At 39.7% G+C, this 27,972-nt stretch overlaps 2 protein-coding genes across 3 annotated transcripts in view; one reads left to right on the plus strand and one right to left on the minus strand.

The window, feature by feature from the left end:
- Window positions 1-492: 492 nt before the first annotated feature.
- On the minus strand, window positions 493-27,953 carry CEBPZ (CCAAT enhancer binding protein zeta). 2 transcript variants are annotated; one of them, XM_072141242.1, is made up of 16 exons: window positions 27,783-27,953; window positions 27,544-27,689; window positions 22,483-23,990; window positions 20,918-21,149; window positions 19,079-19,226; window positions 16,017-16,105; window positions 13,951-14,004; window positions 12,671-12,773; window positions 11,601-11,666; window positions 9,869-9,935; window positions 7,175-7,275; window positions 6,817-6,874; window positions 5,475-5,668; window positions 3,393-3,454; window positions 3,049-3,130; window positions 493-1,063 (listed from the first exon to the last, which is right to left on the minus strand). In XM_072141242.1, the coding sequence occupies exons 2-16, from the start codon at window positions 27,646-27,648 to the stop codon at window positions 945-947; spliced, it is 2,988 nt and encodes a 995-aa protein (XP_071997343.1). In that variant the 5' UTR covers window positions 27,649-27,689; window positions 27,783-27,953; the 3' UTR covers window positions 493-944. The 2 variants fall into 2 exon arrangements, with proteins under 2 accessions (XP_071997343.1, XP_071997342.1); XM_072141241.1 differs by having other exon boundaries at window positions 27,778-27,952.
- The window catches only part of NDUFAF7 (NADH:ubiquinone oxidoreductase complex assembly factor 7), a 39,928-nt gene continuing 39,714 nt past the window's right edge, over window positions 27,759-27,972 (plus strand). The window contains exon 1 of the mRNA XM_072141243.1: window positions 27,759-27,950. Within this exon, the coding sequence (XP_071997344.1) occupies window positions 27,893-27,950 (58 nt within the window). The 5' untranslated portion in view covers window positions 27,759-27,892. The remainder of the gene's footprint in view (window positions 27,951-27,972) is intronic.

Consider the following 27,972-nt stretch of genomic DNA (forward strand, 5'->3'; position numbering starts at 1 on the left):
TAATTTCTGTTGCCCCAGGTTCTGACTGTAAATCCGAAGTCTAGGTTTGGGTGGGATGGATTCTTAACCAGTCTGCTGCTGCACGCACACACTTACTGCCGGTTAGCAATAGTGTCAGGAGACTTGCTCTACAAACTAGAGGCAAGACAATGTCTTTATCAAGGGGAGGGAGGCACGCAAGAGCTGGCAGTGTGTGTTGTGGCAGAGACAGAAGAGCTGAGAATGTCATTGTGTGTTATATGCATCTCAACATCTCTGATCTGTCTCATCTCTCTATGTGCCAGATAATAGTGGACGTTCAGAAGCAAAATGAAAGTGTATATAAAACTGGACCCTGATAATCTAACCACATTGTCAGCACACAGCATTTCATAGTACAGAGGAATCATAAAGTGTCTGTTTAGATAGTCCCCACCCGCACTCTGGAATTTTACACTGACCATCATAAGTGATAGGATCTAAACAGCAATAAAACTGAGTAAAATTATAAAGTAAGGGGTTAAAAATGATCTTTATTGTGTAAACATCATTAGGGAATTGAAATGTGAGAATTTTCAGGAGCAAACCCATTTAAGTCCTGGTTATGGAGTTTTCCAGGCCGCATAACTAATAATGACCTATACATAGGATAGATCATTAGTATAGGCTTATGATCTCATCCCCCTTGGAAGCAGTTGCTTGATTCTGGATGCTGAGGTTAAATTAACAGTCAACTACATATCCCAAACCTGCAGGACAAGAGGCCACATTAGATGGATGGAGGTATTTTGTGAACTGTGAAACTATGTAACTTTGTACCAGGTTATAAACCTTATAAAAAGTTGCAAAAAGGCAGTCACACCAAACAGTAACTGCAATGTTATACATTTGTCACAACTGATATGTCTACAGTTAAGTTGGCGCTTGCTTATAAAAAAACAAAAAACAAATCAGCAACAAAACAATCATTTTTTATTTCTTCCTCTTTTATGAATTTTTGTTCTTTTTTTCTTGATCATCGTTTTGGCATCTTTGTTGTGAACCCACTTGTCTCGCTGTTCCTCCCATCTGAGTTGTTTGACACCTAGTGGGAGAACAGAAACATGACTTAAAACTTTGAAGAAAAAATAAATAAATGTAGTTGTGTCTTTGTGGTAAAATAGTTGAGTTAAGTTGTCCCCCCCCCCCCCCATGCGGAAATTGGTGTCAAACGTTTGTGCAGCTATCATTTTTAATATATTAATAAAAGTTTCCAGAGGTCAAAGATCAACCAGCCCCCCCCCCCAACCACATTGCCCAAACAAAACTGGTGCCAATCAATTGTTCTATGTTCGTGCTGCTTTTGTTTTGAATATATCAACAAAATTGTAAAGGCCAAAAGGTCAACCAACCTCCCTCCCCACATTAACCGAATCAAACAAAACTGGTTATGAATATGAATATATATTCATAATTTTTCCCAGAGGTCAGCAGAGTTTATTCCTTACAAAGTACAATGTGTTTGCCATCTCCCTCTGGTGATCAAGCCAGAGAAGTGATCAAGCAACAACTTTGACCACCAGCCTGGTAAACCATTGATATAAAGAAAATATTCCATAAAGCAGCAGCCTGCCTCAGTAATTGCCAGACCATGGGAAAAGCTAGTTGCAGGGTATAACCACATCTATCCTCTCACACTATAAAGCATTTGATGAGAACAATGTTGGGAAGAGGAAGCTGCCCTGCCACTGCCTCTTAGGTTTGGCAATAACACCAAGGTTACATTCACACTTTATTTTATAGCGCTGTTGGCAGATCTCAACATACAGCTTATTACAGAGGGGTGCAACTTATCCTATTATTAACATTTCCCCCTAAGGAAGCTTAGATCATAATACAGAATCTTGATACATTATTTTTGAGTTGAGTTAATGAGCAAATTTTAAAAAATAAACTTTTTTACAAAACTGAAAAACAAAAAACGAGTGAGCCTTCTTCGTAGAGACATGGTTTTTCTGCATTTTGCAGCAAACACCCACCGCTGGCACCAATCGTGGGTGTCAACCACTTGATTGCCATTGGGGGCCACCATCTTTGTTTTGATTGTTGCTGCCCGTGACGTTATCTGGGAGAGACAATCTGTTGCCAATGACAGCCCCGGGTCTTTAAAAGGCCCGAGGCTGCCTTGTTTCTGCAGATCTGTTACAATGCGCTATTTGCTGATCAGATGTGGAAAAATCAACATATATTGCCATACCATAGTAAAAAATAAATCCTAAAACTTCAAAAATCGCCCCCTTTTCCTACAACTGACATAAAAATAAACAAACAAGTAAAATTAGCAACATGTTAGGTTTCCCTGCGTCCCAAAATGTACAGTCCACCAAAATATAAGTTATTCCCAGCGACTGTTTTGCCATTTTGCAACATATTAAATGTAATAAAAAGTGATCAAAAGACAGTCCTCAAAATGGCAGCAATGAAAAAGTCAGATAATCTTGCAAAAATAAAAAAAAAAAGTCTGACGTACTTTTGATGAAGTTTTCAATGGTACCATTTTGAGGTTTATTTTCTATATAATATAATACAAGTCCAAGGGAAAGGGGGGTGATTTGAATTTTTAGGTTTTTAATTACATTTTTTTTAACCATTTTTCAGGTCACCTAGGGTACTTTAACCCTAGGTTGTCTGATTGATCCTACCATACTACAGTATGGCTGTATATGGTCATTTTCCACATTGTAATAGATAGCCCACAATCAGACAACCTTGTGGCTTTGTATGACCCGAGGCCATCATGGTAACAGATCGCTGCTCCCTGATGATGTTACAGGGAGTGTCTGAGCCCATATGACGGCACCCATGGCTTTAATGCTGCCAGAAGCTTTGCCAATGGGCATCGAAGGGTTTACACCCCCGATTGGTGCTAGCACTGATTGAAGGGGTTACTGGTGGGTGTTTGCTGCAATATGCAGTAAACAATCACCGTGTATGGAGAGGGCTCAGACGTCACACGTCTTTAGGGGGCTATACAACAATTTTTACAACCTGTATACATGTTTGACATTGGTTATAGCCTTATATACTTACTAGCATTTTCCTTATTCGAGACAGCATTTATTCCAATGTTGTCAAATTTAGAGCCAGTGTTGTCATCCAGTATATCGCCAAACTGAAACACAAAATATATGTGATTTAGAATGAGATAAAATCTACAATTGCTACCTCTTTGCTCCATAACTTCAATTGTGAAATGTTATAGGATCCTTATTCAACCTCCTGCACATCTGTTACTGTGATGCGATATATATTAGTCATCATTTGCTTATACAATTTTGTTGAAAAGTAAGTGACCATTTTAGGTGTTTAATTTTTATTAAGAATAATTTTATGCTTGGGCTATATCTTGTGAAAAAGTAAACAAAAAACTATACCTCTTCTGCAGCAGCTAACAATTCTTCTTCCTTTAAATGTCTCTTCTTTCCCTTTTTTACTTCTGAAAAGAAAATATACCAAGTCACTAAATGTGAGAAAACACAACAAATAATGACAATGTGGAAAACTGTAATCTTTATGGGTTCACAGGGCAGAAAATCTGTGTCAAAAAACGCTATTGGATCTGCCACACAGATTTTGGAAGACATGCCCAGTATTTCTAGCAGAACCTGTCCAGATCCCCTTTGGCGTCTAGGACAGGTGTCTTTTCCCCATGACCAATTTGTTGTTGGCAAATCTGCAACAAAATGTTCAGTATGAACCCAAATAATAAGCTACAGGCAATCCCCGGGTTACGTACAAGATAGGGTCTGGAGGTTTGTTCTTAAGTTGAATTTGTATGCAAGTCGAAACTGTATATTTTATAATTGTAGCTCTAGACAAAAATAATTTGGCCTCAGTGACAACTGGAGTTTAAACATTTTTTGCTGTAATGGGACCAAGGATTATCAATAAAGCTTCATTACAGACACCTTACAGCTGATCATTGCAGTCTGGGACTATAGTAAAGCATTCAGAGAGCTTCACCAGAGGTCAGAGGGGTCTGTCTGTAACTATGGGTTGTCTGTAAGTCGGGTGTCCTTAAGTAGGGGACCGCCTGTATTTATAAAACTTTGTATACTACATTGGTCACTTCTAAACAATCCACACAATATATTGTTCACAATGAATGTTTTTTTGGGTAAAACCAAATGTATAGTAAAAATGGGATGTAAATATAGTAACAAGATTGATCCATGTTTAACATTTATCTACAAATAAGGGAATTACAGTCTGACTGATGTGAGTCTGATCACTGCGACCACCATTACTCAACAGAATTGGGGTAGCAGAGCGATAAGCGTCAGTGCCCAATACCTCCAAGCACAGTGTTCAACTAGCTTTTATATTTCTAACAACATCTGAAATGCATAAAACTTTGATTGCTGTTCGTTCGTGTAAGATGGAAAAATTTTGGTTTTGGTTATAGTGCATGAGAAGCTTGTCTATTGAGTTGTTGGAGTCCAATATAGAGTAAATATATTGGTTTAATTATATAATACTACCATACCAATATTGCATAGTTTTTTACCCACAAAAAACATTCTGTGACAGAAGACTTTTACAGTATTATTATTATTTTTTTTTTTAATACAAATAGGAAGCTTAAAGGGAACCTGTCACCTCCGATTAGCTAAATAAACCCTGGACAGTACCTTAGAGCACACTGTAGAGTCATCTAAATTATCCTAATCCTGTTACTCTGTGTTGCTGTTGTGTGATAAAAACTACTTATATTTTTCTTGTCCTTGTTCATTTCTGCAGTCAAGGAGGCGGGACAGCTTTCCAAGCCACTCAAGCTCTGCCCGCCTCTTCACGGCTGCTCTCACTTGAACCCACAAATAAAAACACTTCCCCAGCTCTGTGTCACTACACGCTGTTTCAAAATCCCCTGCATGCGCAGTCCGTCTGTTAGTCTGGCATCGGCGTGCACGTCCACAGCCGGCCCTAGAGGTGCACCACACATGGGCCAGTGCACTGCTGGCTAACTCTCAATCACACCAGCGCCATGCACGGGCACAGACGCGCACACCAATGCCAGACTAACAGGCAGACTGCACATGCGCAGAAGTTTGATACCTAGTGTAGTGACATAGAGCTGGGGAAGTGTTTTGATTCGTGGGTTCAAGTGATAGCAGCCGTGAGGAGGCGGGCAGAGCTTGAGTGGCTCGGAAAGCATTAAAGAATTAAAGTTGTTTTTATCACACAACAGCAACGCAGAAACAGGATTAGGATCATTGCAATGACTCTGCAGTGTGCTGTAGGGTACTGTCCAAGGTTTATTTATCTGATCGGAGGCGACAGGTTCCCTTTAAGCTTCCTATTTCTACCGTAAAAGTCTTTGTCACAGAACGTTTTCTGTGGTTCCCTTTAAGCAATAACAAAACGAACAGTAAACTCATCTTTTATTTATTCGTGATGAACCACAATATTGAGCCCCAGTAAATTGTTACTATGCAGTACCACATATGAAACTTTACCTTTTCCTGTATAAGATGCTTCTTCTGTGTCCATAAAAACACCCCCAGCATCATCAGCGTCTTCAAAATCTTCTTCACACATGCTACCCAATGAAACTTCTTCATCATCGTCGGCAACATCAGAATCCCAGTCGGAATCAGAATCGGAAATGTTGCCTTTTTTCTTTGTAGATTTCTCACTGGGCTTTAAGTTCCTAACGTGTATATAAAAATTTGTTACTAACGTACATAGCAAGTAATTGACAACACAATCCAGATGTTTGCACTTTCAAGGTTTCCTTCAAAATTGAAACACTTCGCGTAAAAAAAATTCCAAACCGAGTACTAATCCTATTTTAAATCTTTAACCCCTTAACAACTTAGCCCCTTTCTGTCTTTGTGTTTCCATTTTTCACTCCCCACCTGCAACAATCTATAAATTTACTTTATTCTTTGGGTCAGCCCAATCATCAAAATTACCAAATTAACAAAAGTTTATTGTGTTAAATGAAAAAATTCTGTACAGAAAAAAAAAAAAAAAAAATTCTTCTTTTCCCCATGTTCTGCCACTAATAACTTTTTCATACTTCTGTCTTTTTTTGGCGGGATGAGCTGATGTTTTCATTGTTACCATTTTGGGGGTTGCATTACCTATTGATTACCTTTTATTACATTTTGTATTTGTTGCAAAAAGTATAAAAAAATGTGGCAGTTCAGACACATGGGCGTTATGTTTTGTTTCTAATTCTATCTTATGTTTTATATCAGTTTTAGGTAAACGGAGAGGGAGGGACAATTGACTGTTTAGATTTTTTAAAACTGCAGTACATGGAGACATTTCTATAGATTTGTAAAAGTGTGCCACTGACAGGCCATGGAGTTGTTCATGTTGCTCCCCAATGACATCACGGGCATCCACTATCAAATAGGGCTTTGCCATAATGGGAAAGGTAACTAGATCGTATTAAAAAATTTGAAGAGATCAATTTTGGGGGGGGGGGAGCGGTATTGTAGTAGGTATACTTTTTGTTAGATGTATGTGATTTTTGTGATAAGAAAATTTCATAAAGAAAATTTAGAAAACCGTGAGTAATTGACACAGCAAGTATATTGGAAAATTGTATAACTTTTTCTTACACAAACCATATCAATTATTAACCAAAAGAGGACATTAAAACAAAATAAAAAAATTATGGCTTTACCAACGCCAAAGGGTTAACACTTGTGATTGGTGCCAGCAATATGCAGTAAACACCCACCTTGTATGGAGAGGGCTCAGCCCGTGATAAAAAGGAAAACAGCCAGTGACTGGAAGGAGTTAAACTGTCAAACAGTATTGTCATTCTACATTTAACAAACTTACCCAGCAAAATCAAGATCATTGTTCTCTTTAGTATATAAGCTGTCTCCTTCAAGGGAATCTATGATAAAAGTAGACATGCATGTGAAAAGCTATCTCATATAATGAAGCCTTCTCTGCGTGGCAGTTACTACTCTGGATGTATAAAGGACAACATACTATAGGGTCACACTACAGCTACAAGCAAGCAGTGTGTGCAGCTATAAGGCCTGTTTGGGGGGGGGGGGGGACTGTTATCGACCCCCAACAAAACTGCAAGTACAGTAGGACTCAAACCAGAGCCGCCTGTTCAAGTTGGGACAGCTCTATATCTTTTAGAGGGGATTTTCCGCTTTATAAACCTGTTGACTTGTCCTCTTACCCAGAACTTTTTCAAACTCATCATCGTCTACATCTTCTAAACTCTCTCGGTCTGCATCTCGCTCATACTTCTGTTTATCAGTAGACAACTTCTTGAAGTATCTATGTTTTGAGGGAAAATATAAAATTAGGAAAGAATGAAAACCCTATTAGCCATGCAATGCCCACCGTGCGTGTAAAGCAAACTACATCAGGGAAAAGTGAGGGGGAGAGTTTTCAATCTGTCTACACGGGAATTCTGCAGAGATTTCTGTCTGAAACCCACACTTACTCAGGGTTTTAGAGCATTTCGTGTGCAGGAGGCATGATCTCGGTACCAGAGCGTGTGGACTAACCCAGCCGTCTGACGGAAACTAAACGAACTACCAGCTGGACTGAAGTATGACTCCACAGTTCTAAACTATTCCAGATAAATCATTGAGCATGGTTTATCTGGCGCAGAACTAGGATGAGGAGTGTGACTCAGCACTGGTGTATTCACCGACACTTTATTAACACTAACTTTATTTGCCGTAAAAGTGTAAATCTCTAGTGCAAACAACCAAAAGTGGTGGTTCAGAAAGAGTTTCAGGTTTTTTAAATGAACACTACATATGAAATATTACATGGGACATATAGTTCACTAAAAATTTTAACTTTGCACCTATAGTACAGTATAATAATCTTTATTTATATAGCACCATCAAATCATAGATCTAAAAGAGTTCTGTAAATTGTGGGGCATTGAAGTACTCAAACCCTGTTCAAGCTCTTTGTTGTCATGGCACCAGTGTGCTGCAAGAAGTGGTGCAGAAGACACTTTGCAAAAGTACATGCACCCTCTGCCTCTGAACAGAAAATAGTTATGGATTGGCTGTACTTATTTATAACATATTTTCGTAAAGGTTTTTACAAGTACACGTTTGTTCTTAAGTTGAATTTGTATGTAAGTGGGAACTGTATATTTTATAATTGTAACCCCAGCCAGAATTTTTGTTTTTGGACTCTGTGACAAATGGATTTTTTAAAATGTTGGATTGTCATCAGAACCAGGATTAATAATAAAGCTTAGTTGCAGACACCTGTGATAACTGTCATAGCTGTTTATTGTAGCCTAAGGCTAAAGTACAGTAAATTACCAACATCCAGAGGACTGTTTGTAACTAGGGGTTGTCTGCAAGTTGTGTGTTCTTAAGTAGGGGACCGCCTGTATACCCAAAATTTAATGGGAAAAAAAAAATGACAAAATGCATATATTTTCACATTTTTATTTGCCTACTAGTTCTACATAAAAAAAATTCTCTCATGTCATGAAATAAAACAAAGTAAAAATTATAATGATATGTAAAGTATTTGGAAAGATATCACCATTCAAATAAGAGCAGAACAGAAGTGCCCTGGACATTCGTACCAATGACCCTTGGTTATAAATAAATATTTTCAGGATTAAATAATAACACATTCCCTAATTTACTATTATTAAACATAAATACAGCATTTCACAGATATAATTCCAATCTGTCTTTCAGTCCTGGTGTTTAAGGTTGTATCCAGGAACAATCATAGTATTATAGTATCATAGTATATAAGGCTGGAAGGAGACGCAAGTCCAACCTTTAAGAATTAAATAAATGTTTTATCCCCATAACCCGTGATATTTTTTCTCTCCAGAAAGTCATCCAGGCCTCTCTCTATAAACTGTTGACTATGGTCGGGCAGATTCCTTTCACATAAAAAGCTTCTCTTGTACTGCAGGGGGAGGTGCACGGGGCAGAGAGCATTACAGACAAAGGCACTTTCTGTCGAGCAACAGCTCTACAGACAAGATAAGGTCTTGATTGGAGGGGAGTGGGACAAAGCAGTACAGACTGTTTTATAAGTGTGGTAGCAGATGTGAGTGTGTTATTGTGTCTTATATCCACCTAAAGACTCTGTTTTGTCTCATCTCTCTTTTCCTATGTGTCAGATACTAGCAGAATGTTCAGAAGCTAAATGAAACTGTAGCTGAACCCTGTACTATGATAATCTAAGCACATTGTCAGCACACAGCATCTCATAGCACAGAGGAATCATGAAGTGCCTGCTTAGCTAGTGCCCACTCACACCGCTAAATTTTACACTGACCATCACCAACAACAATAAAAATGACTAAAATTGCTGATTAAAGGGCTAAAATGATCTTTATTGTGTAAACATCACTAGGGAAATACATTCTGAGAACTTTCTTTCATGGGCAAACACCTTTAAACTAATAATGCCTTTAACTCGAACTTCAGAAAAATATGAAAAAGGTAATAGTTTATATGACTAATAGAGGCATAACTTGAAAGTGCTATCAAGCTTTTCTAGGCTACGGATTAGAAAATGTGGCTAGCTGCAAGAAAAGATAAGGTAAGAATTTTGCACTACAGATAATTATTACTTCATAAAAAATGTGACCTGGATAACAAAGACAACAAAACTGATGACACACAAACTTCCAGGCCCCGAGCCAGCAAAGCCCAAGCTGTGATGCCCCTGATCTGTAAATATTTACCCAACCATTTATGTGCTATTAGTTTATATTATGGTTGTCTCGGACTCCAATAACTAGCAGACCAAGGACTACACTCTAGCCACTAATTCAATTTATATTTTCTAGCCATTTGTAAATTTCAGCAATATTAAGATTTGTTTAGATTTTATTCTGTTTAGTGGTCCCTTAAATATAATTTACCTGTGGAAGAATATTTCATCTACTGGAATGTCCGCCTCTTCTTTTGCTAGGAAAGTAGCACTATTTACTAAAAAAAAAAAAAAAAAAAACCACACAACATAAATGGCAAATCTATTAGAAAAGGGATACTGTAGGCAAGAAAAAAAAATGATTCAGACTACAGATGAAATTAAACTTGGTCTGTACTTTGAAAAATAGTTTTTTTTTCAATACTGATTATCTGTCTTCAATGCAGTATGTCTGGCCTTTAAAGGGAGTCCACGGCAGTATTGACCATACAAATATGCAGACTGTGGAAGGTCTTGATACGCGATACGAGTATAACCATAACTTAGTGTTTGTTATTAGCAGCAGCACTTTTAAAAATTCACTTTTATTTTGGCTTTGGTGGGGTGCGAGGTCTCCTCACTGAACAAGGCACAGCCCGTACCCTCTGTGCTGAGTAAGAGTGATAATAATAAATAATAATTCCTTTATTTATATAGCGCACACAGATTACGCAGCGCTGCACTGAGCTTGCCACATCCGTCCCTGTCCCCAATGAGGCTCACAACCTAAATCAACATAACAGCATGTTTTAGAGTGTGGGAAGAAACTGGCGGACGCAGAGGAAACCCGAGCAAATACGGAGAGAACATACAAACTCTTTGCCCCTAGTGGTAGCAGGCTTCTGGTTTTATATGACAGTAGAAGAGAGAGGCAGTTGAATGCCAAGAGAAAAAAAAAAAACATAAAAAAACACAGCAACTTGCAAACTCTACCCCTCCATCTTCAAGCTTGATTACACACCTGGTGGATAAACCCATTTTGCACAGTCCTGCTGCTACTAACAAGACACAAAGGTATGGTTACATGAATATCCATGAGGGCTATACCATACCGTTTGCAGCTTAGCGTGGTCAAAACTGCTAGTAGACTCACGTTTAGGGCTTGTCACAACTAGAATATCAATAGTGGAACTTAAAGCAAATTATTATATTCTTTGTCTTATACAAAGTTATACAACTTTTCAATATTCTTTCTGTATCAATTTCTCACAGTTTTCTAGACCTCCGCTTGCTGTCATTCTATAGAAAGCTTCTGTTTACTTTCATCTGACAGAAATCTGACCATGGTCACACAGGTGCACAACTTGTTATAACACCCAGTTTTGATTACTCTCTGTGCACCTGTGTGACCATAGTCAGATTTCTGTTCACTGGAACATAGAAGCTTTCTATAGAATGACAGCAAGCAGAGATCTAGAAAACCAAGAGGAATCGATACAGAAAGTATATTGGAAAGTTGTATAACTTTTTATAAAATACAAACAATAACATTAATTTGCTGAAATGGAAATGCCCCTTTAAAAGTTTACCCATCTCAGGGGCATATTTTTTTATTGGCTTCTCTTATGATAAAACCACATTCCAAATGTTTTATACTAAAAGCATAAAAAAAAAATCCTAAACACCCCCTACCCCAAGGCATAACATAATGTGTAGCTGTGGATGTAGTCACAGGATTATATGTATGTGTAAATGTATGATCTTGACACATATTGACTTGGTATTTTAGGCAGGTTTAAAAAAACAAAACAAAACAAAAAAAAAACAATAGGAATGCCATCTTGGTGTGTAGATCGACACGTCAGAGTTTGATTTTAAGGCTGTGTGTTGTTTTAGTGTTGAGTTCATGCCGAGAAGTATATCTTTTATACGAGGTAACTGTATTTTGTGTAGATAAGACATACCTGGTTGTTTTTCTTGCGTCATGTACAACTTCTTGTTTCGGTGCCTTAAATAGCCTCTGTTGTTTTCTATACAGAGAGAAAATTAAAAAGGTACATTTTATATTTTTTTCTAAAAACATAATTAAGATTTTCATTCAGAGGCTGGTTTGAATCCGTTTTACTTTATTGCTTAAATGAAGCTGCTTCCAGCAATTAAGTAAAACAGAGTCAAACCAGCCAAACACATGGTAAACCTGCAAAATGCAGTCTCACTAAAACCTGCAAGCCATGAAATACAACTTTTATCAGTTTTATTTTAAAAGATGTGCATCGGTTTTGCGGTGATATCAAATGTGTAGATTGTTACTTGAATTTCAGTATATTTTTGTAATTAAAGGGAATCTGTCGAACCAGGGGCTCGTTTTAGATTCCCCCACAGGCAATTTTAGCACATTCTTAAACTTTGTTTTTTTTAATAAATCAGATAAAAGAAAAGTTTACTTGGATCTCAGTCCTCCTTTGTCCCGCGGGTGTTTGTAGCGAGGAGCGTCCCCCCCCCATTCTCTACCCTCTAGGGCACAACTATGAACACTCCCTACGTGTCCGCCCTTTCTCCTCTGCCTCCTCTTCCCACCGTCCGGTCTCCATATTTATCTGCTTATACGCTTGCGGTTGCTAGGCCGAAAGGTAAGCAAACTCACTATTATTGGAGTATGTCATCATGAAAATGTGGAAGATGCGAGGAAAGGAGACAAAGGGCAGACACATAAGATGTGTACATAGTTGGGCCCTAGAAGGAAGAGAATAGGGTGGGGGGGGGGGGGGATGAAGGAGCAGTTTATTTTTTTTTTAAATTTTTAAATTTTCTTATAACAAACTTCTTGTCACTACAACATGAATGTGCCGATCGGCTGCTCCATAAATTATAGTGACGGTCCTATTCCTGCCCAGACTGTGGTTCCTTTACTCATGGACAGAAACGGGCGGCTGAAACATACACATGAACGTGTGTGCATAATGGCTAAGGCCTTACTAAAGAAGATCCTAGACAATATTTAGCCTTGATAATTCTCAGCTAACCAAAGTATTACCTGTGATTTTCTGCTGTTTAGGATTACGATACACAAATCGATCCAAAAACCTCATTAATGTGAAATCTTGGAGAGGATCACCCGTATACTGCACAGAATTGCCCTGGAGAAAAAGAAAGGACATGTGGGTTTTCATAGACATTCAGCCTTCTGGTGTTTCATCTCAGCTATTAAATAGCTTCCACTAATAACCCATTTTTCCTCCATTCTTTACCTTTAATTCACCCTACACCAAAATGTACACACTAAAGAAATGGTCAGCACACCCTCAGCCCTTTTCATCCATATCCCAATTCCTTTCCATAGCACTACACATTTCTGTGTACAATGCCAATTGGATAAAGCAGTCATACTAACAGCAGCAACCTCTATTGTGTGCGCTTTTACCACAGCCAAGATGTCCCTGAAAAACTCATTTAAAGAAAATAAGATGCAAGCATTTTCATTTTTAATACTTTTAACATAAAACTACTTTTATCCTATTTGTCATGTGTTCTCCAATCGCACCTCTGCTGTCATGAATGTGCCCTATGCCGCAAGATGTATTTGTATACAAAACACGTTATTGCCAATGTGTAATATGGCAGACATAACTCTCCAACACTGTACAGGTTTGTAACCAGTATAACAGTCTAAGGGTGGTTTCACATTGGCATTTTTTTCACATCAGTGATTTTTCACTGAACCCATTTGGTTATGGGCACATACAGATTGCTTTTCTCTTCCTGGCTTCAATGATTTTCACTGATACATTACTGAACAATTCTTTTCAATGAGCTTTTTCAAACTTCAGTGAAAAAAAAACCTGAAGTTTAAAAATTAATGGTTCCGTAAGGCATCAGTAAAAACAAAAAAAACAAAAACACAATCAAACTAACTGTATGTGTGTATGGGTTCAGTGGCAAATCACTAAAAAAACGCCAATGTGAAACCACCCTAAGGCCTCAGTCACACTTTGTGCTTCAATTGCATTTTGAAACTAGCACCACATGGTGTGCATTAGCCATGGTATGTGTTTGAGTTCCAGAATGGTGTAAGCCCCATGGCACATGCATTTCCACTCAGAATCTGAGACAACTAGAATCGCAAAGCAATGCAAGATCTACTAATATTTCTCACTGGGCAGCGGAAGAGATGCCACACTGGCAATATGGTCAATAGTTGAACTTCTAGCACATAAATCACCTGACCAATGAAAGTGCTATAAAGAAACCATATAATATATGTGTACATGATTTTTAGAAAGATACAAAGTTAAATACTGTGTCCTTATCACATACCTCTAGTATGGTCCTCGCAAATAAAGCAACAGATGGATGAAAGTGTTCAGAGAGCTGTGTAAAAGAGAGTTACAATGAACAAATATGCAAATAAGGTGCTTGACACCTAGTGGGGATTTTAAAAAACTGCAGCAAAAAAGGCACATCCATTATATAAGCATTGCTTCTTTTCTGTAAGCTTCAACTGATATGTGCCTCACTGATAAAACCTGTGTTTTATGCTACCTCACCCCCTTGCGTCGGTATAAAATGAGAAATGTGACAAAAGCGGATATAGGTTGTGTGATTCCCCTTTGACTTTGTACTCTGTGTCGACCTTCTCCTCCTTGCATGGTGACTTTTGAAATTGAGATTGCTGCCTTCAGAATCATTGTTTTTTTTGTGCTGGTATTTTGGCTTGATATTATAACCACACTGTAGCATCAGGTTAATGACTATGCTATGTATATGCTAAGCAAGTTAGTTTGGTGTCCTTTCTTTACCATTGCATTCTGCTCCTTGACATGTTTTTGTCTACTCTCATTGTGCATACGTCAACTGACCCTTCAATAAGCAAGTTAAAAAAGTAACTTTCCTTTTATTCTCTTTACCCATGATATTTGGTGCCCGAAATGAAATATTAAGACCATGAAGCAAAACTTCACATTTATCTACATTGAACCTTTTTTCCCATTGTATATGGAAAAAACCCCAGTAGGTTAATTTATGACAGCATGTAAACCAAGGACAAAAATGTTGCCTGGCTGTGGATTCGGAGACGATTTTGGTGGAGTCAGACATGATAAAATATACCGATTCCACACATATATAATACATTCTAAAATTATGAAATTTTCTTTTATTTCACCCCCAGACAAGTAATACTGGAGACCAACAGAACAAACTAATAACAATACTGGAAACCAATAGAATAGACAACTAATAATGGAAACAGAGCAGATTAGCTCCTTTCATGTGTCCTTTTCTGCTTCCTGCACCACAGCTGCTTCTCTCCTCCATGTGCCCCTCTGCTCTGTTAGTAGCATGCAGCAGCACCAGAGAAGAGATGTGCCAGGAGAAGACCTGGGAGCAGAACAGTACAGCCGGGGCCATCTGCTCAGGGTACTGACACCGCCACTTTTAAACAGCATCAGGAGTAGGGAGGCAGGAGAGAACTAGGAAGAGGTGAGAACTTCCCAGCTGCACTCACCACAACCCAAGGCTTGACATGCTGCATTTGGCCAGGCAGCCGCTGGTTGTGCACCCTCCTCTAGGCTTTTGGTTAAGGTGAATGTGTGGGGCACATGCAAAGTAATGAAGCTTCCCCGATACAGATCAGAGAAATTAATCACTGGGAAGGCATGTCTGCATCTATCTTGGCACTGCTAGAGTTACCAGGAAAACTGCCTGTGGAGTCAAAGTAGTTGACCATTTTGATGGAGTTGGAGTAGAAGTTAGGGAAATTGAGGATTCGAAGTCAGAATTTTGGTTTACAGACTGCACAGTCCTGAAAGGTTGTGTATTATTTTGTGTGTACATCAACTGCAAAGTTTTATGCAGATGCATTTGAATTAAAAGGAACAGAATAAAAAACACCGGCCAGACCTAGGGTAATGTTTATTTGTACAGTTGTGATTATGATCACTGTTTATTAATGCTAATGCCGTAATAATTATATGATTTAATAAAAGTTTCCTGATATAAAAAAGACACCTACAGTTCCATGGCCCTTTTATGTAGGATAAGAGACCAATGTTGCTTACCACACGTTTAATGTATTGTTTACAGTATTTCCTATAACCCTATTATACACATGCTTACTGTTGTGTGGGTTTTAACGTAACAAGGACAAAAGAAAACTTTGTATGTATGTACATCACTGGAGAACAAGGTGAACTGCCGATTGCTACTATAATATTATATTCCCTATAACAAAACATTTTATCAATTGAGGCATGACTTCATATAGGTGTAGCAGATCTATAGGACCATTTAGCCATGTGAGAAATCTCCTCTTTCTAGTATCTTATACTTCTTGTATTATATGGAATTCACCAAATGGATAATTACATTTGAATGGCTTTTACCTTTTTAAGCTCCCAGATACTCGTGTTATCAGCTCCACAGAATAAAGGATTTCTATTCACTGGATCATACTGGCTTGTTTTTTTGAAACCTTTAAACAAAAAAAAAACAAAAAAAACATAAATAAAAATGTTTAGCTTTGTTCTTGAATATCACAAATAAACTTTGTGAATCCTCCTGCATGTCAATTTCATGTCACAGGCACGTTATATGTCTGTATCCTATGTGTCATTAGAGTTTGTCTGCTCACGTGCCGATGACACTATAAAGCCTGAGCCACAAGCAAAGGCAGGAACAGGACCTACTCTATAAACCGTGGCCAGAGAAGTCAGCGCATACCACGGCCGTATGCATGAGCCCACTGAAATAAAAGTGGATCTGAGCAGCTACAGCCAAGAACTCACGCTATGTAAACTATGCAACTAATGCAAATGTCATCCAGTAGCAAATGAAAATACTTTTGAAATAAATAAACGCTGTATGCTATAACAGCTATTTTAAGGGCAGTCCACAGGATAGTGGTGATAGTCTCAGAAGTGGGACCCCAATGGCTATAAGAACAGGGGACCGTTGTACACCAAATGAATAGAGCAGCAGGTTGCATATGCATTGCATTGAGCTATCTAAGTCAGTTCCATACACAATGAAAGGAGCAGCAGCTCGCATGTGTGGAGCTCCCATCAGTGAGATCCCCTCCGATGGATAGGGTTAACTTGTTGATTCGGCACAACCCCTTTTATTCTACAAGAATAAGGCTAGGTGCAGATGCTTATGGTCCAATATTATAAGATTGCAATGTCACATTACTACATAGTATGGTACAACAGATGGCTTATTTCCCAAATTTGTAGAAATCAACAGCACACATAAAAAAGTAACTAATTTGTGTGCATGAGGAATATCCTTAGGAAATTCCACACATAATGAGGGAATTTAACAATATATCTCAGGTTTCGCCAGTCTCTGGCTAGAAAATGCTAGTCTTTTATTGCGCCAGTTTTATCAATGGGATGATGAAATCTGGTGCAGTATAAATATGGTTAGTTGCTACTTTATTCCTAGTTGTAGTCTAAACTGTTTGGCAGATTTTTTGGCACAGACTTTTTTTTCCCATTGGCCAAGCCCCTTTCACATGAGGTCACATCTAGTTTCCAATGGCTATGTCCCCTTAGTCTGTCAAGTTGGAAAAGTGCCAAAAAGAAGGTCTAAAAGCTTTGATTAATGTGGCACAAGGCAAGTGTTTTAATACGTTCCGCCCAATCTGTCTGTGTGCCTTAAGGTCACTTAACACATTCTGCATTACCTGCGGATTTGTTTTGTGGGAGATCGATGACAATTCCAGTGGGGAAATCAACTTGTGCAATGCAAATTGGAATTTCTCAGAAACAGCATAATGTACAGAAATAACAAAGGTGTTTTGGAACCCACAATACATTTCTCTACAGCATGCATCCACCATATAATGCTTGGGGAGTTGGAAGACTTAAAACGCATCATTATACATACACAGTGCAGGTCAAAAGTTTGGACTCAGCTTTTCATTCAAAGAGTTTTCTGTATTTTCATGACTATAAATACTGTACATTCACACTGAAGGCATCACAACTATGAATTAACACATGGAATTATATTCTTAAAAAAATGTGAAACAACAGAAGAACCTAGGATATAAGACATTTTCACAGTAGCCACCTTTTGCTTTGATTACGGCTTTGCATTCTCTTGATGATCTTCAAGAGGTAGTGACCAGAAAAGATTTTCACATCACAGGTGTGCCCTGTCAGGTGTAATAAGTGGGATTTCTTGCCTTATAAATGGGGTTGGGACAATCAGTTGTGTTGTGCAGAGGTCAGGTGGATACACAGATGATAGTCCTACTGAATAGACTGTTAGAATTTGTATTATGGCTAGAAAAAAGCAGCTAAGAAAAACAAGCGGCCATCATCACTTTAAGAAATGAAGGTCAGCCAGTCTGAAAAATTAGGAAACTCTGCTTCGGAGGATAAGTTCATCTGAGTCACCAGCCTCATAAATCACAGGTTAACAGCAGCTCAGTTTAGAGACCAGGTCAATACCACACAGAGTTCTAGCAGCAGACACATCTCTACAACAACTGTTAAGAGGAGACTGTGTGCAGCAGCCTTCATGGTAAAATAGCTGCTAAGAAACCACTCTAAGGACAGGTAACAAGCAGAAGAGACTTGTTTGGGCTAAAGAACACAAAGAATGGACATTAGACCAGTGGAAATCTGTGCTTTATTCTGATGAGTCCAAATTTGAGATTTTGGTTCCAACTACTGTCTTTGTGCGATGCAGAAAAGGTGAATGAATGCACTCTCTATGCCCTGTTTCCACCATGAAGCATGGAGGAGGTGGTGTCATGGTGTGGGGGTGCTTTTCTGGTGAAACTGTTGGAGATGTATTCAAAATTGAAGGTATACTGGACCAGCATGGTTACCACAGCATCTTGCAGCGGCATGCTATTCCATCCAGTTTGCATTTAGTTGGACCATCATTTATTTTTCAAGCAAGACAATGACCCCAAACACACCTCCAGGCTGTGTAAGGGCTACATGACCAAGAAGGAGAAAGATGGGGTGCTACGCCAAATGACCTAGCCTCCACAGTCACCAAATCAAAATTGTTTGGGGTGAGCTGGACCGCAAGGTATAGGCAAAAGGGCCAACAAGAGAATGCCAAGAATGTGCAAAACAGTATCAAATACAGTATTACCAAACACAGCTAGGAAAATGGGTTTTAACCCAGAGCTGTATCCTGGGCTGTAGCACTGTGTGAGAGACATTGCTCTGTCACTAGCTGCTGTTTTGTTAGAGAGGGAACCGCTGATGTACAGGTAGTGCTCAGCTTTTGTTTTCCGTTTTGTTTTATTTTACTTGCCTGTAAAGATGCATTGTTTTGGCTGCCAATAATGTTATCGTTTCTAAAAAGTGTCTAAAACCCTTGGAAAATGTGATACTAAGCCAGAATTCTACCACAGTGCTTTTCTCAAAATGGGAAATTAATATTTACAATTGATATCAGATAAAGCACAAAACAAAGTTACCTTGGAGAGACTGTGTGTGTATCCATGAAGCAGATGTAGGATTTCCTGTGGGCTCCTTATTAGTATTAGCTTCATCCTTGTTGAGAGGTTCTTTATCATCACCTTCATCATCAGGTAAATCATGAAATTCTTCCTCTTCATCGTTTTCCTAAACAGTAAAAAGTAGATTTAATTCCTACATGCAACATACCTTGTCAATAGAGCTGTAATGCATTACCATTTGTTTGTTTGTGTTTACAAAAATCAAATAAAAATCTGATTTAAAAAAAAAAAGTAGATTTCTAAAAATTATTAAAGAGGTTGTGCCAAGTTTTTTTCCGCAAGATGGGGGGATAAAAATAAAAATTAAAAAAAAAAAAAAAAAAAAGGTGGAGGTTCTGCTACTGGGGTCCTGTAATTACTAATAAATGGAGCAGAAGTTCGAGCAGGCATCCTGCTGCTCCATTCAGTGTCTACTTGAAGTTGCTGAGTACAGCACTCAACTTTCTCAGGCACTCTCATAGAATGGTAAAAGGTATTGCTGGAGATAGTCGACGGCTATGCTTGGCAATTTCTGACACACCTTTAGTATCGAATGTAGTAGCTGGACACATGATCGACCTGCTGCTCCATCAAGTGAAAACAAGACAACCCCTTTGTGATGAATGGAGGGGGGGGGGGGGAATGTTTTATGCATCATACAAAATATTGTGCTGCTATGGTGGGTCTAAAACCTGAGGTACATGTCACTTATACAATTGTTATCTATTTCTTATGTTATTTGCTTGATGTTTACACGTTGTGTCCCCATAATTTCATATATCTTCTGAAAACTATTTCATGAGCCCAAGTACGTCACAGATTTTGCCAAGCTGTTGACTGTCTGCGACAATAATCCCCCGCATACGTTATATATCTAGGTTGTGGGGTAGAGGGAAGTACAAAAGCCTTTTCTCACAAAGAAAACACATCCAAGCCCGGCTACGATTTGTCAATATCTACATTTTCTTTCACCTAAGGAGTCAAGGGTGAACTTTATATCAATAATTTTGACAGATGTGTTGTGTTGTCTATGAACTAAACCTCCAACCACTTCCATGTCAAGAAAAGAACAGTATTGTCTTGGCAAGACCAAAGTGCCAAACCGAAACGAACTAAAAATCTTTGTAGAAAGCTCTACACAGGAGATACCATCCCAATCTGACAGTTTTGGCGAGACTACCATATCTAGATGTGCCATGCCGATAGACCCGTAACCAAAAATACTCAAAGCTGTCATAAATATAAAAGATTTTTCTACAGAGTATGCCATTCAAATTAACCCAAATATATTAAATACTATAATTGCCCTTACCTCTTTTACCTCCCTGTCCTACGGCATTTAAAGATGCCCGTACAAAGGAGCATACTTGTTAGATCCTCCGGTTGGGTTTGACTGAGGCCCCTAACAGGTAAACTGCCGTGATCGTTGCCAGCTGCTTAATGCAGCCCTCTCCATACACCGCATCACAACGGGCAGATGTATATTTATGTTGGTCGGTCATGAAAGGGTTAATCTAAAGCTACAATACCATAATATTGGCATTTATGGAAAAATGTATTGGTTACTATTAAACCCTGCTAAAGAAAGGGTTTAATAGTGACCTTACATTGGCAAGCCTGGAAGCCTTCAGAAGACTTCCACAGGAACTGAACACATTCTGCAATCTCACAACTGGGGACCATCTGCCAAAAAAATCTAAAACGAAAACGAAAGACAAAAATAACACCTCATGCTATTAAGCAAACAGAGGTAGATTAAAAAACACAGAAAAATATATATATATATATATATATTATACATAGATCACAGGAACATACCCCATTTTCATTTAGCAGCACTTTCAATGCCGGTTTTAATCGGAAAATCTCAGATATCAGGTATAAGGCTCCACAGATGAATGCAGGCTTTTGGCAGCATGTAACTTGTAGTAGTCTTTTTACAAATGCTTTCACGCGTCTCACTACAACATCCGCTTTTAAGGATTTGAAGAGAAGATTGAGGAACATTGTCTGCCTGCTGCCCTGTGATAATCCAGGATCAAGAAGCTTCCTGTTATTGGAAATCAAATAAAAATATTTAACATCAGTAAACTAATTGCACAAGAGTAACTATTCTATATATCCATCAATGATATATTACTTGCCATTCAACACACCGAATTTCAGCATTCAAATTGCCATTCAAATATGTTATAAGATATACTAGTTCACAAGGACATTCTGCATGCTGGTCTTGATAATCCCCAGTTCCGTTTCATCATAAATCATGGCATGGCATGAGAGGATACAATGCAAGGATCTACCCGTATCAAAGATGATAAATCCACTTAAGCATATGTAGCCCTGATGTTTCATTAGGCAAATCTGAAAACATCCAATATATAGGATCGGAGTATGCCAACATGGATAATACACTGGAGATCAAAATTAGAGAACACCACACAATTTCCAAAATGCCAAGGTCATCGTGTAGTCATATGTGAATATATTCTTACATGTAAAATAGCAGTATTTTAGGCTTATTTCATAATACATATTAGATATATATTGTAAAACAGAGTAAATTGAGATAACTGTAAAAGACCACCGATCAAAATTAGAAAAAACACTTTAAAGATACCTGCAAGTTATTGGTGCTAATCAATGTTTAAAGGAAACTTGTCATCAGAAACTAGCCTAATATACCACTAACAGTATGTTGTCTAGCATCTTTACACCTGCGTTCTTGCCACATGTGTACTCGCTAAAGCCTGTGAACATTCACTACTGTCTCTACACAAAACCGCTAGGTCAGCCTGGCGTTGTTGCTCTGGTGCTCGACGGATTCATCAGGATGTCTAAGCCTCTTTATGTATCCACCACAAAAGGTGGAGTTATAGCTTACATCATACGCCAGCATATTATGATAAATTCTTACCATTGAAAATCCTTGGTGACAAAGTTATGTCTAAGAAACCCACAACTACCACAGAACTATGGAAGAGACTGGAAGAAGAGTGGACCAAAATCCCACCAGAGCAGTGTGAGAGATTAGTGATGTACTGTGGCCGCAGATCTGCTGAAGTCATTCAAAGCAATGGCTGCACATTTCCTATTTATTGGTGACGGATGTAACATTCAGAAAATGTAGTTATAATCTTTCTCTATGCCACAGTCATTGCTGTTCTCTAATCATCAACATTTTTTTTTTTAAATAAAAGTTTCATGCTAATATACTTTAGAAAAATGTTTTACAGAATAACCAGTGGCATGGTGTACTCCTTACAAAAATACATCAAATGTTTATCAATGGAGATTCAATATTTCTGAAAAAAAAAAAATCAAGTGATCATACATTGTACTCCAGTATACAAGCTACATATAAAAGGTGCTATGATATTTACCTATACAAAGCTGCAAAGTATCTATTTGACACAGTCTGCTGTGAATCCATGACTTGGAACAGAAGCATAAGGATCTGCACCCCTGTGTTGAAGTTCACTACAGGCAGGATTTTGAATAGGGTGTCCAGTTGCTCCTTGACCTTTTCACTTCCTATTTCAGCATATGGATATGCTCTATTGACTCCAGTCAACAAAGCCCTCAGAATTTTGCTGTCAAGTTCTTTTTTCTTTATGCAGGCCCGAAAAAAGGAGAAATAAACTGTAATGAGCTGATTTGCTAAATCAGATTCTTCATGGGAAAACATGATCTGATTTAGAAAGCAAATGCCATAATACTGAGCCTTCTCGTTTATGTTTGGCCGGTACAAGAGTCTTTCCACTTCCATACACACAACCACTTTCATGTTAGGATGCTTATCGAGCAACATCTCCAGTAAGTAGGAGGCTTTGGTGGCGACTCTATACTGGGGATCTCCAATTTTATTGACCAACAAGACTAGAAGGCTCTTCTCCTCTTCAGGTTTATTACAGAGAAGATCGAAAATCACGTTCAGAACTTTTGTCTTGGTTGCAATCAAAGTGTCATGAGTTAAAGTTTCTAAGACTTTAATAAATTCTGCCACATGCTGTTTTAGCTGCTCTTCAAAGTACCACAAGATCAGGCGCCGGTCCCTGGCATCTCTGTTACCACTGGAAATCTCTTCAAGTTTATCAAAAGGGTGCTGAACAAACTTGTACAGTTTGCGGTACTCAGGCAGAAGGTCCGACTGTAGCAAATCCTTGAAGGTATCCAATCCCATGATGTTTTGCCTTTTGCTCCCCTTTTTCCTAATCAAATTTACCAGCATGTCTACAAACTGTAAGGTATGAACAGGGGCGTCTTGTATAAGAACCGTCATTGCTGCCATTCTGTCTGCTAACGTACCTGTTGACACAACAGTTTTCATCCATGTAGTGTTGGCCCCTTTCTGGAACTGCTTCTTATTTCTGTACAAGTTTACCTCGTGCTCATATAGTTTCTCAGCCAAAGCTTTGTATTTTTTGACCTCCTCTTCATTTTGCACTTGCGTTGTATACTCCTTAGTATATTCATGGTCATACCACTTTCCACCAGGCTTTAGAAGCAGAGTCGAACGTTCAGAGAACTCAAAGGTAGGCTTCACCTTGCTCTTTGAAGATGTGCTTGTCACTTGACTGTCTTTTTCTGAGACTTTAGACTTTACCTCTTTGGTTTTCTTAGTTTGTGTTTCAGTTGTATTCTTTTTCATATCACTGTCTTTTTTCTCCTGTTTAGTAGAGATTTTAGGATCCTTTTTCTTTCCTTCAGGTTTGGTAGAAGCATTCCCATTATCATCTTGTTCTAGAATTTGTTTGCCAATTTTTCCAATGCCCAGCTTTTCAATGAATGTCTGCAATTCACCTTCCTCCAAATCATCAATTTCTCCTTTCTTGTTACCCTCCAATACTGCGGCTGTTTCATCCAGGCTGGCAAGCATTATATAATCATGCTAAAAGAGAAGACAAATTATTGAAAGGATTAACACCAATATGATATGGACAAAAGAAAAGTTTCTTAACAATTCCTTTCACAAAAGATTTTATGTACATCTAAACTACATATTGTGCAGGACAAAATTTATCCCCTTGAAGGGGTTGTCTGTGAATTGTTCATTTTGAATATATGGCTGAGGGAGTGGGGTGGTGTCTTTAAAGATAAACCCTTCTTATACTCACCTCTACTCCTGTAGCTACTGTTTATATATACACTGAAGGTCACGCAGTAGCTCGGCTGTATTTGTGCAGCCACTGTATAAAAACAGAAGCCGCCAGTGACAGAGAATGGGAGTTGGGGTCTTTTTATTATAAACACCCCTTCAGCCACATAATAAAAATTGTCTATTCCCGGGCAACCCCTTTAAGGGGTATTCCCACGAAGAAAAGTTTCTTATACGTACTCAGGCTTACAAAATAATACATTGTCCAATTCACTGTTATTAAAAGGGAACCTACCACCACAAATCTACTTATAAAGGTAGATTGGGTGGTAGGTGGATCAATGGGACGTGAGGATAGCCCTTTTAAGGGCTAATCCTCACGTCCCCACACTTTTTTGTTAACTTTTATTAGACTTCTATGCAAATTTACTGGGGCGTGGAGTAGCCGCATCTGAGGTTACACGCATCTTTTCCCCTCCTACTCACCATCTTCGGCGCGCAGCTCCGCGTAGCTGCGCGCCCTCGTCCGGCGATCCTGCCGTCTGCGCATGGGCAGAAGAGCAGGCGCGGGCCTGCTCTTCTGCGCATGCACAGACGGCACGATCGCCGGACAATGGTGAGTAGGAGGGGAAAAGAGGCTACCGGGGCGGGGAGTAGCCGCCTCGTGTAACCTCAGATGCGGCTACTCCCCGCCCCAGTAGCCGCATAAGTAAATTTGCATAAAAGTCTAATAAAAGTTAACAAAAAAAGTGTGGGGACGTGAGGATGATCCACCTACCACCCGATCTACCTTTATAGGTAGATTTGTGGTGGTAGGTTCCCTTTAACAAAAATACGGCATTTCACAGATATAGATCCAACCTGTCTCTATCAGTCCTGCTGAACACAATTTCAGTTGCCCCTAGACACGACCCTGTAACTTCTGGCTTAGGGTCGAGCAGCCATCTTGGATTGGCATTTGCAGCGTGCAGATGTCTGTCTCTGCTAAATGTCTGTAGCCACCTCTCTGCATGGAGCTCAGAGACGCTCACTTATTCACATCCTGTCAGCACATGGCGAGCAGAGAAGGAGATAAGTGATCCCAGGGAAGGAGGAGGCAGGCACAGATCTAGCAGAGCTCACAGTGTAAAAATCTGTCAGCCTCTCTCTGTGTAATCTCTCTCTCTCTGTGTCAGGGTGTTAGTACAGAAGCCAGATGAAAGTGTATATATACACCTGTTCCCTGATAATGTAACCACATTGTCACCCCACAGAATTGTATTGTGTTTTAAAACATTGGGCATTCTGCAACAGGAGAGTTTACATATACATATACATATATATATATATATATATATATATATATATATATATATATATATATATATATATATATGCAACACCCTCGCCGATGCAATGGCGAGGTAGTGCTTGCGAATAAGCCCCATAACATGTCACCACATCACAAAAGGGGAAATTGCAGTGGTTAATCCTGCCTGGCAAGGCAAAAGTTAAATCTGTATATGATGTAAAAGTCCAGTATCCAATGATATGTGTTACATCCTGTCTTTGTGAACTGAGAGGTAATTGGAGGAGCAGCCACCACCTGACCAAAGGGAGGTAATAAAACCTCTGGCCAGGAATGTTCTAGAGAACACGCCGAGAGTAGTCTCTCTTAGGAGAGTTAGGAGAGCAGTCTCTCCCAGAAGGGAGAAGAGGCCGGTCCTAGTCAGGCCCTCTGGGTCTGCAGGACACATGCAGAGAGTAGTTAGCTGAGCAGCAGCTCAGAGACTCTAGCACACCGGACCAGTGCAGGAAGAGCCTAGCCCCTGCCTGAAGTGGAGAATAAGACTAGAGTTAGTGTAGTGAGGAAAGGGGTATCATCCTACCTTCAAGGGTGATACCTGAAGAGATCCAGGACCGAGCTGAAGCATCCTCTAAGGACACAGCTGCCTCCCAGCCTGCCCTTACATTCAGGCTGGTGACCTACATCCTGTGGCTCCCTCCAAATACCTCTCCAGTGCTCCATCTACCTGTTAAAGGCACGTTTGCTGAAGTTCCTGCGGTTCCAATAAAGAACTGTAAGTTGTTTTCTTCAACTTCTGTCTCCGTCTGGTCCCTGCTAATACGGCTGCCTTCACCACCGGCACCCTGTCCATCACCCAGAGACTCACACTCGGGACATTAAGGGGTTGCCCCAGGGAGATACGCTATAGCAGCCTCTCCCTCATCATTTCTTGCCAACACCACCCTGCTGGAGACCTGCCAGGCTGTAGGACAGCCCTCCGGTTACCCCGTACCAAGCACCGTGACACAAGCGTGCTTAGGCCGCAACCGCCAGCCACTCCGGTACCGCGGGCCCCGGCTGTCTCCAGGCCTCACCTCAAGGGCTAGGCCCCGGTGGGGGATGTTGCATATATACACACACACACACACACACAAGTTCTAGGAAAAGTGCTTATTTGAACGCTTTGAAAGCAGTCCGGCTTTTCTAGTCTAAATCGCGTCAGTGTCTGCTAGCATTATCGGAGGTTTCCGATAGTAACACTGCTGCGTCTGTTGTAGCACTAGGAGCTGCTTACTTTATCAAGCAGCTCCCAGTGCCATTTTTACAGGTGACAGGTCCTCTTTAAAGAAGCCAGCAGGATAATATAGTTCGCTCTATCCTATGTTGTCAGCTGTATGCAACATATGCTCTTTTAGCCTGTCAGACAGTTATGTCTTCAGACACAGCTTGGGTATCAGTAGAGTCATTGAGAAGGGCTTCTGTTTCCCCATCTTTGGTGTTCATTATTCTATTCCATAGCAGAACAGACTAATGGACACCAATAGCAGTCGTGTGAACCCAACATAACATAGTTCTTGGTACACAGATTGCATAGGTGATGTATACTTTATTCTTAAGGAAATCTACCATTGATTTCATGAAATATGAACCAAACATACATCGAGAAGGCTGTAGCTGCACGGATGCAGGAACATTTCTTAGTCAATCCCTGAGCTGAGTGGTTTTGCTGAAAAAAATAAAAAATTCAGGACCAAGAAGCGCTGAGCAAGGCTAAGGAGCAACAGAGCCTCATTATCCTGAATTGTATAATTGTTTTTAAACAAAACCACTCAAATCAGGGATTAAACAAGATATGTTTCTGCATCAGTGTAGCTACAGCATTCTCAAGGTTTGTTTGGTTGATAATGCATGAAACCAAATGGTAGATTCCCTTTCATTCTGCACAGATCTGCTACATACATAGTCTACATCTCCCAGAATGATCAAGTATTATTAGTAGTATGACAGCACCACGTGAGTACTAGAAGGACAACATGCCCGCAGCGTACCAGCTGCTGATGTATACGAGGGGAGCCATACCTTAGTGCCCCCTAACCGCAGAACCTCCTCTAGAGTGAAACCATCGCCTCCGGAGTTGGAGGTCTCGGGGCCCAAATTGTCGTCCATCTCCAGATCGTCCTCCATCTCGTCAGATACCTGGCAGCGGTGACGGCGTCCTGTCTGGGCTGTAAGAGGAGATAGATAAGGCTGGGATCACAGCGGTAACATTCCGTAAACTATACGGGGCATACACTGTAACAACACGGAACATACCTCACCAGTGGGTCTGCCAGGACCTGCATGCGAGGAGCACGATCAGCAGACACGTGGTCGCGGCCACTTCCGGGACCTTCCGCCGGCGGAGAGAGGAAGAGGTGACGCTGCGGCCATGCACGCGCTCCACAGGATGCAGACATGTGCGAGGAGGGCGCTGCGTGCGCGTGCTGGTGAGCGCTGGGACTTGTAGTT

Source organism: Engystomops pustulosus, chromosome 3, assembly GCF_040894005.1.
Source record: "Engystomops pustulosus chromosome 3, aEngPut4.maternal, whole genome shotgun sequence".
In the NCBI taxonomy this organism is placed as follows: domain Eukaryota; kingdom Metazoa; phylum Chordata; class Amphibia; order Anura; family Leptodactylidae; genus Engystomops; species Engystomops pustulosus.

Coding starts and splice junctions, on each gene's coding strand:
- CEBPZ (XM_072141242.1), bottom strand. CDS start 27,648: ATGGAGGACGATCTGGAGATGGACGACAATTTGGGCCCCGAGACCTCC. Junction 16,106..19,078: donor ACACACACAGTCTCTCCAAG/GTAACTTTGTTT, acceptor TTTTGTTTAAAG/GTTTCAAAAAAACAAGCCAG. Junction 1,064..3,048: donor CTCGAATAAGGAAAATGCTA/GTAAGTATATAA, acceptor TTCTCCCACTAG/GTGTCAAACAACTCAGATGG.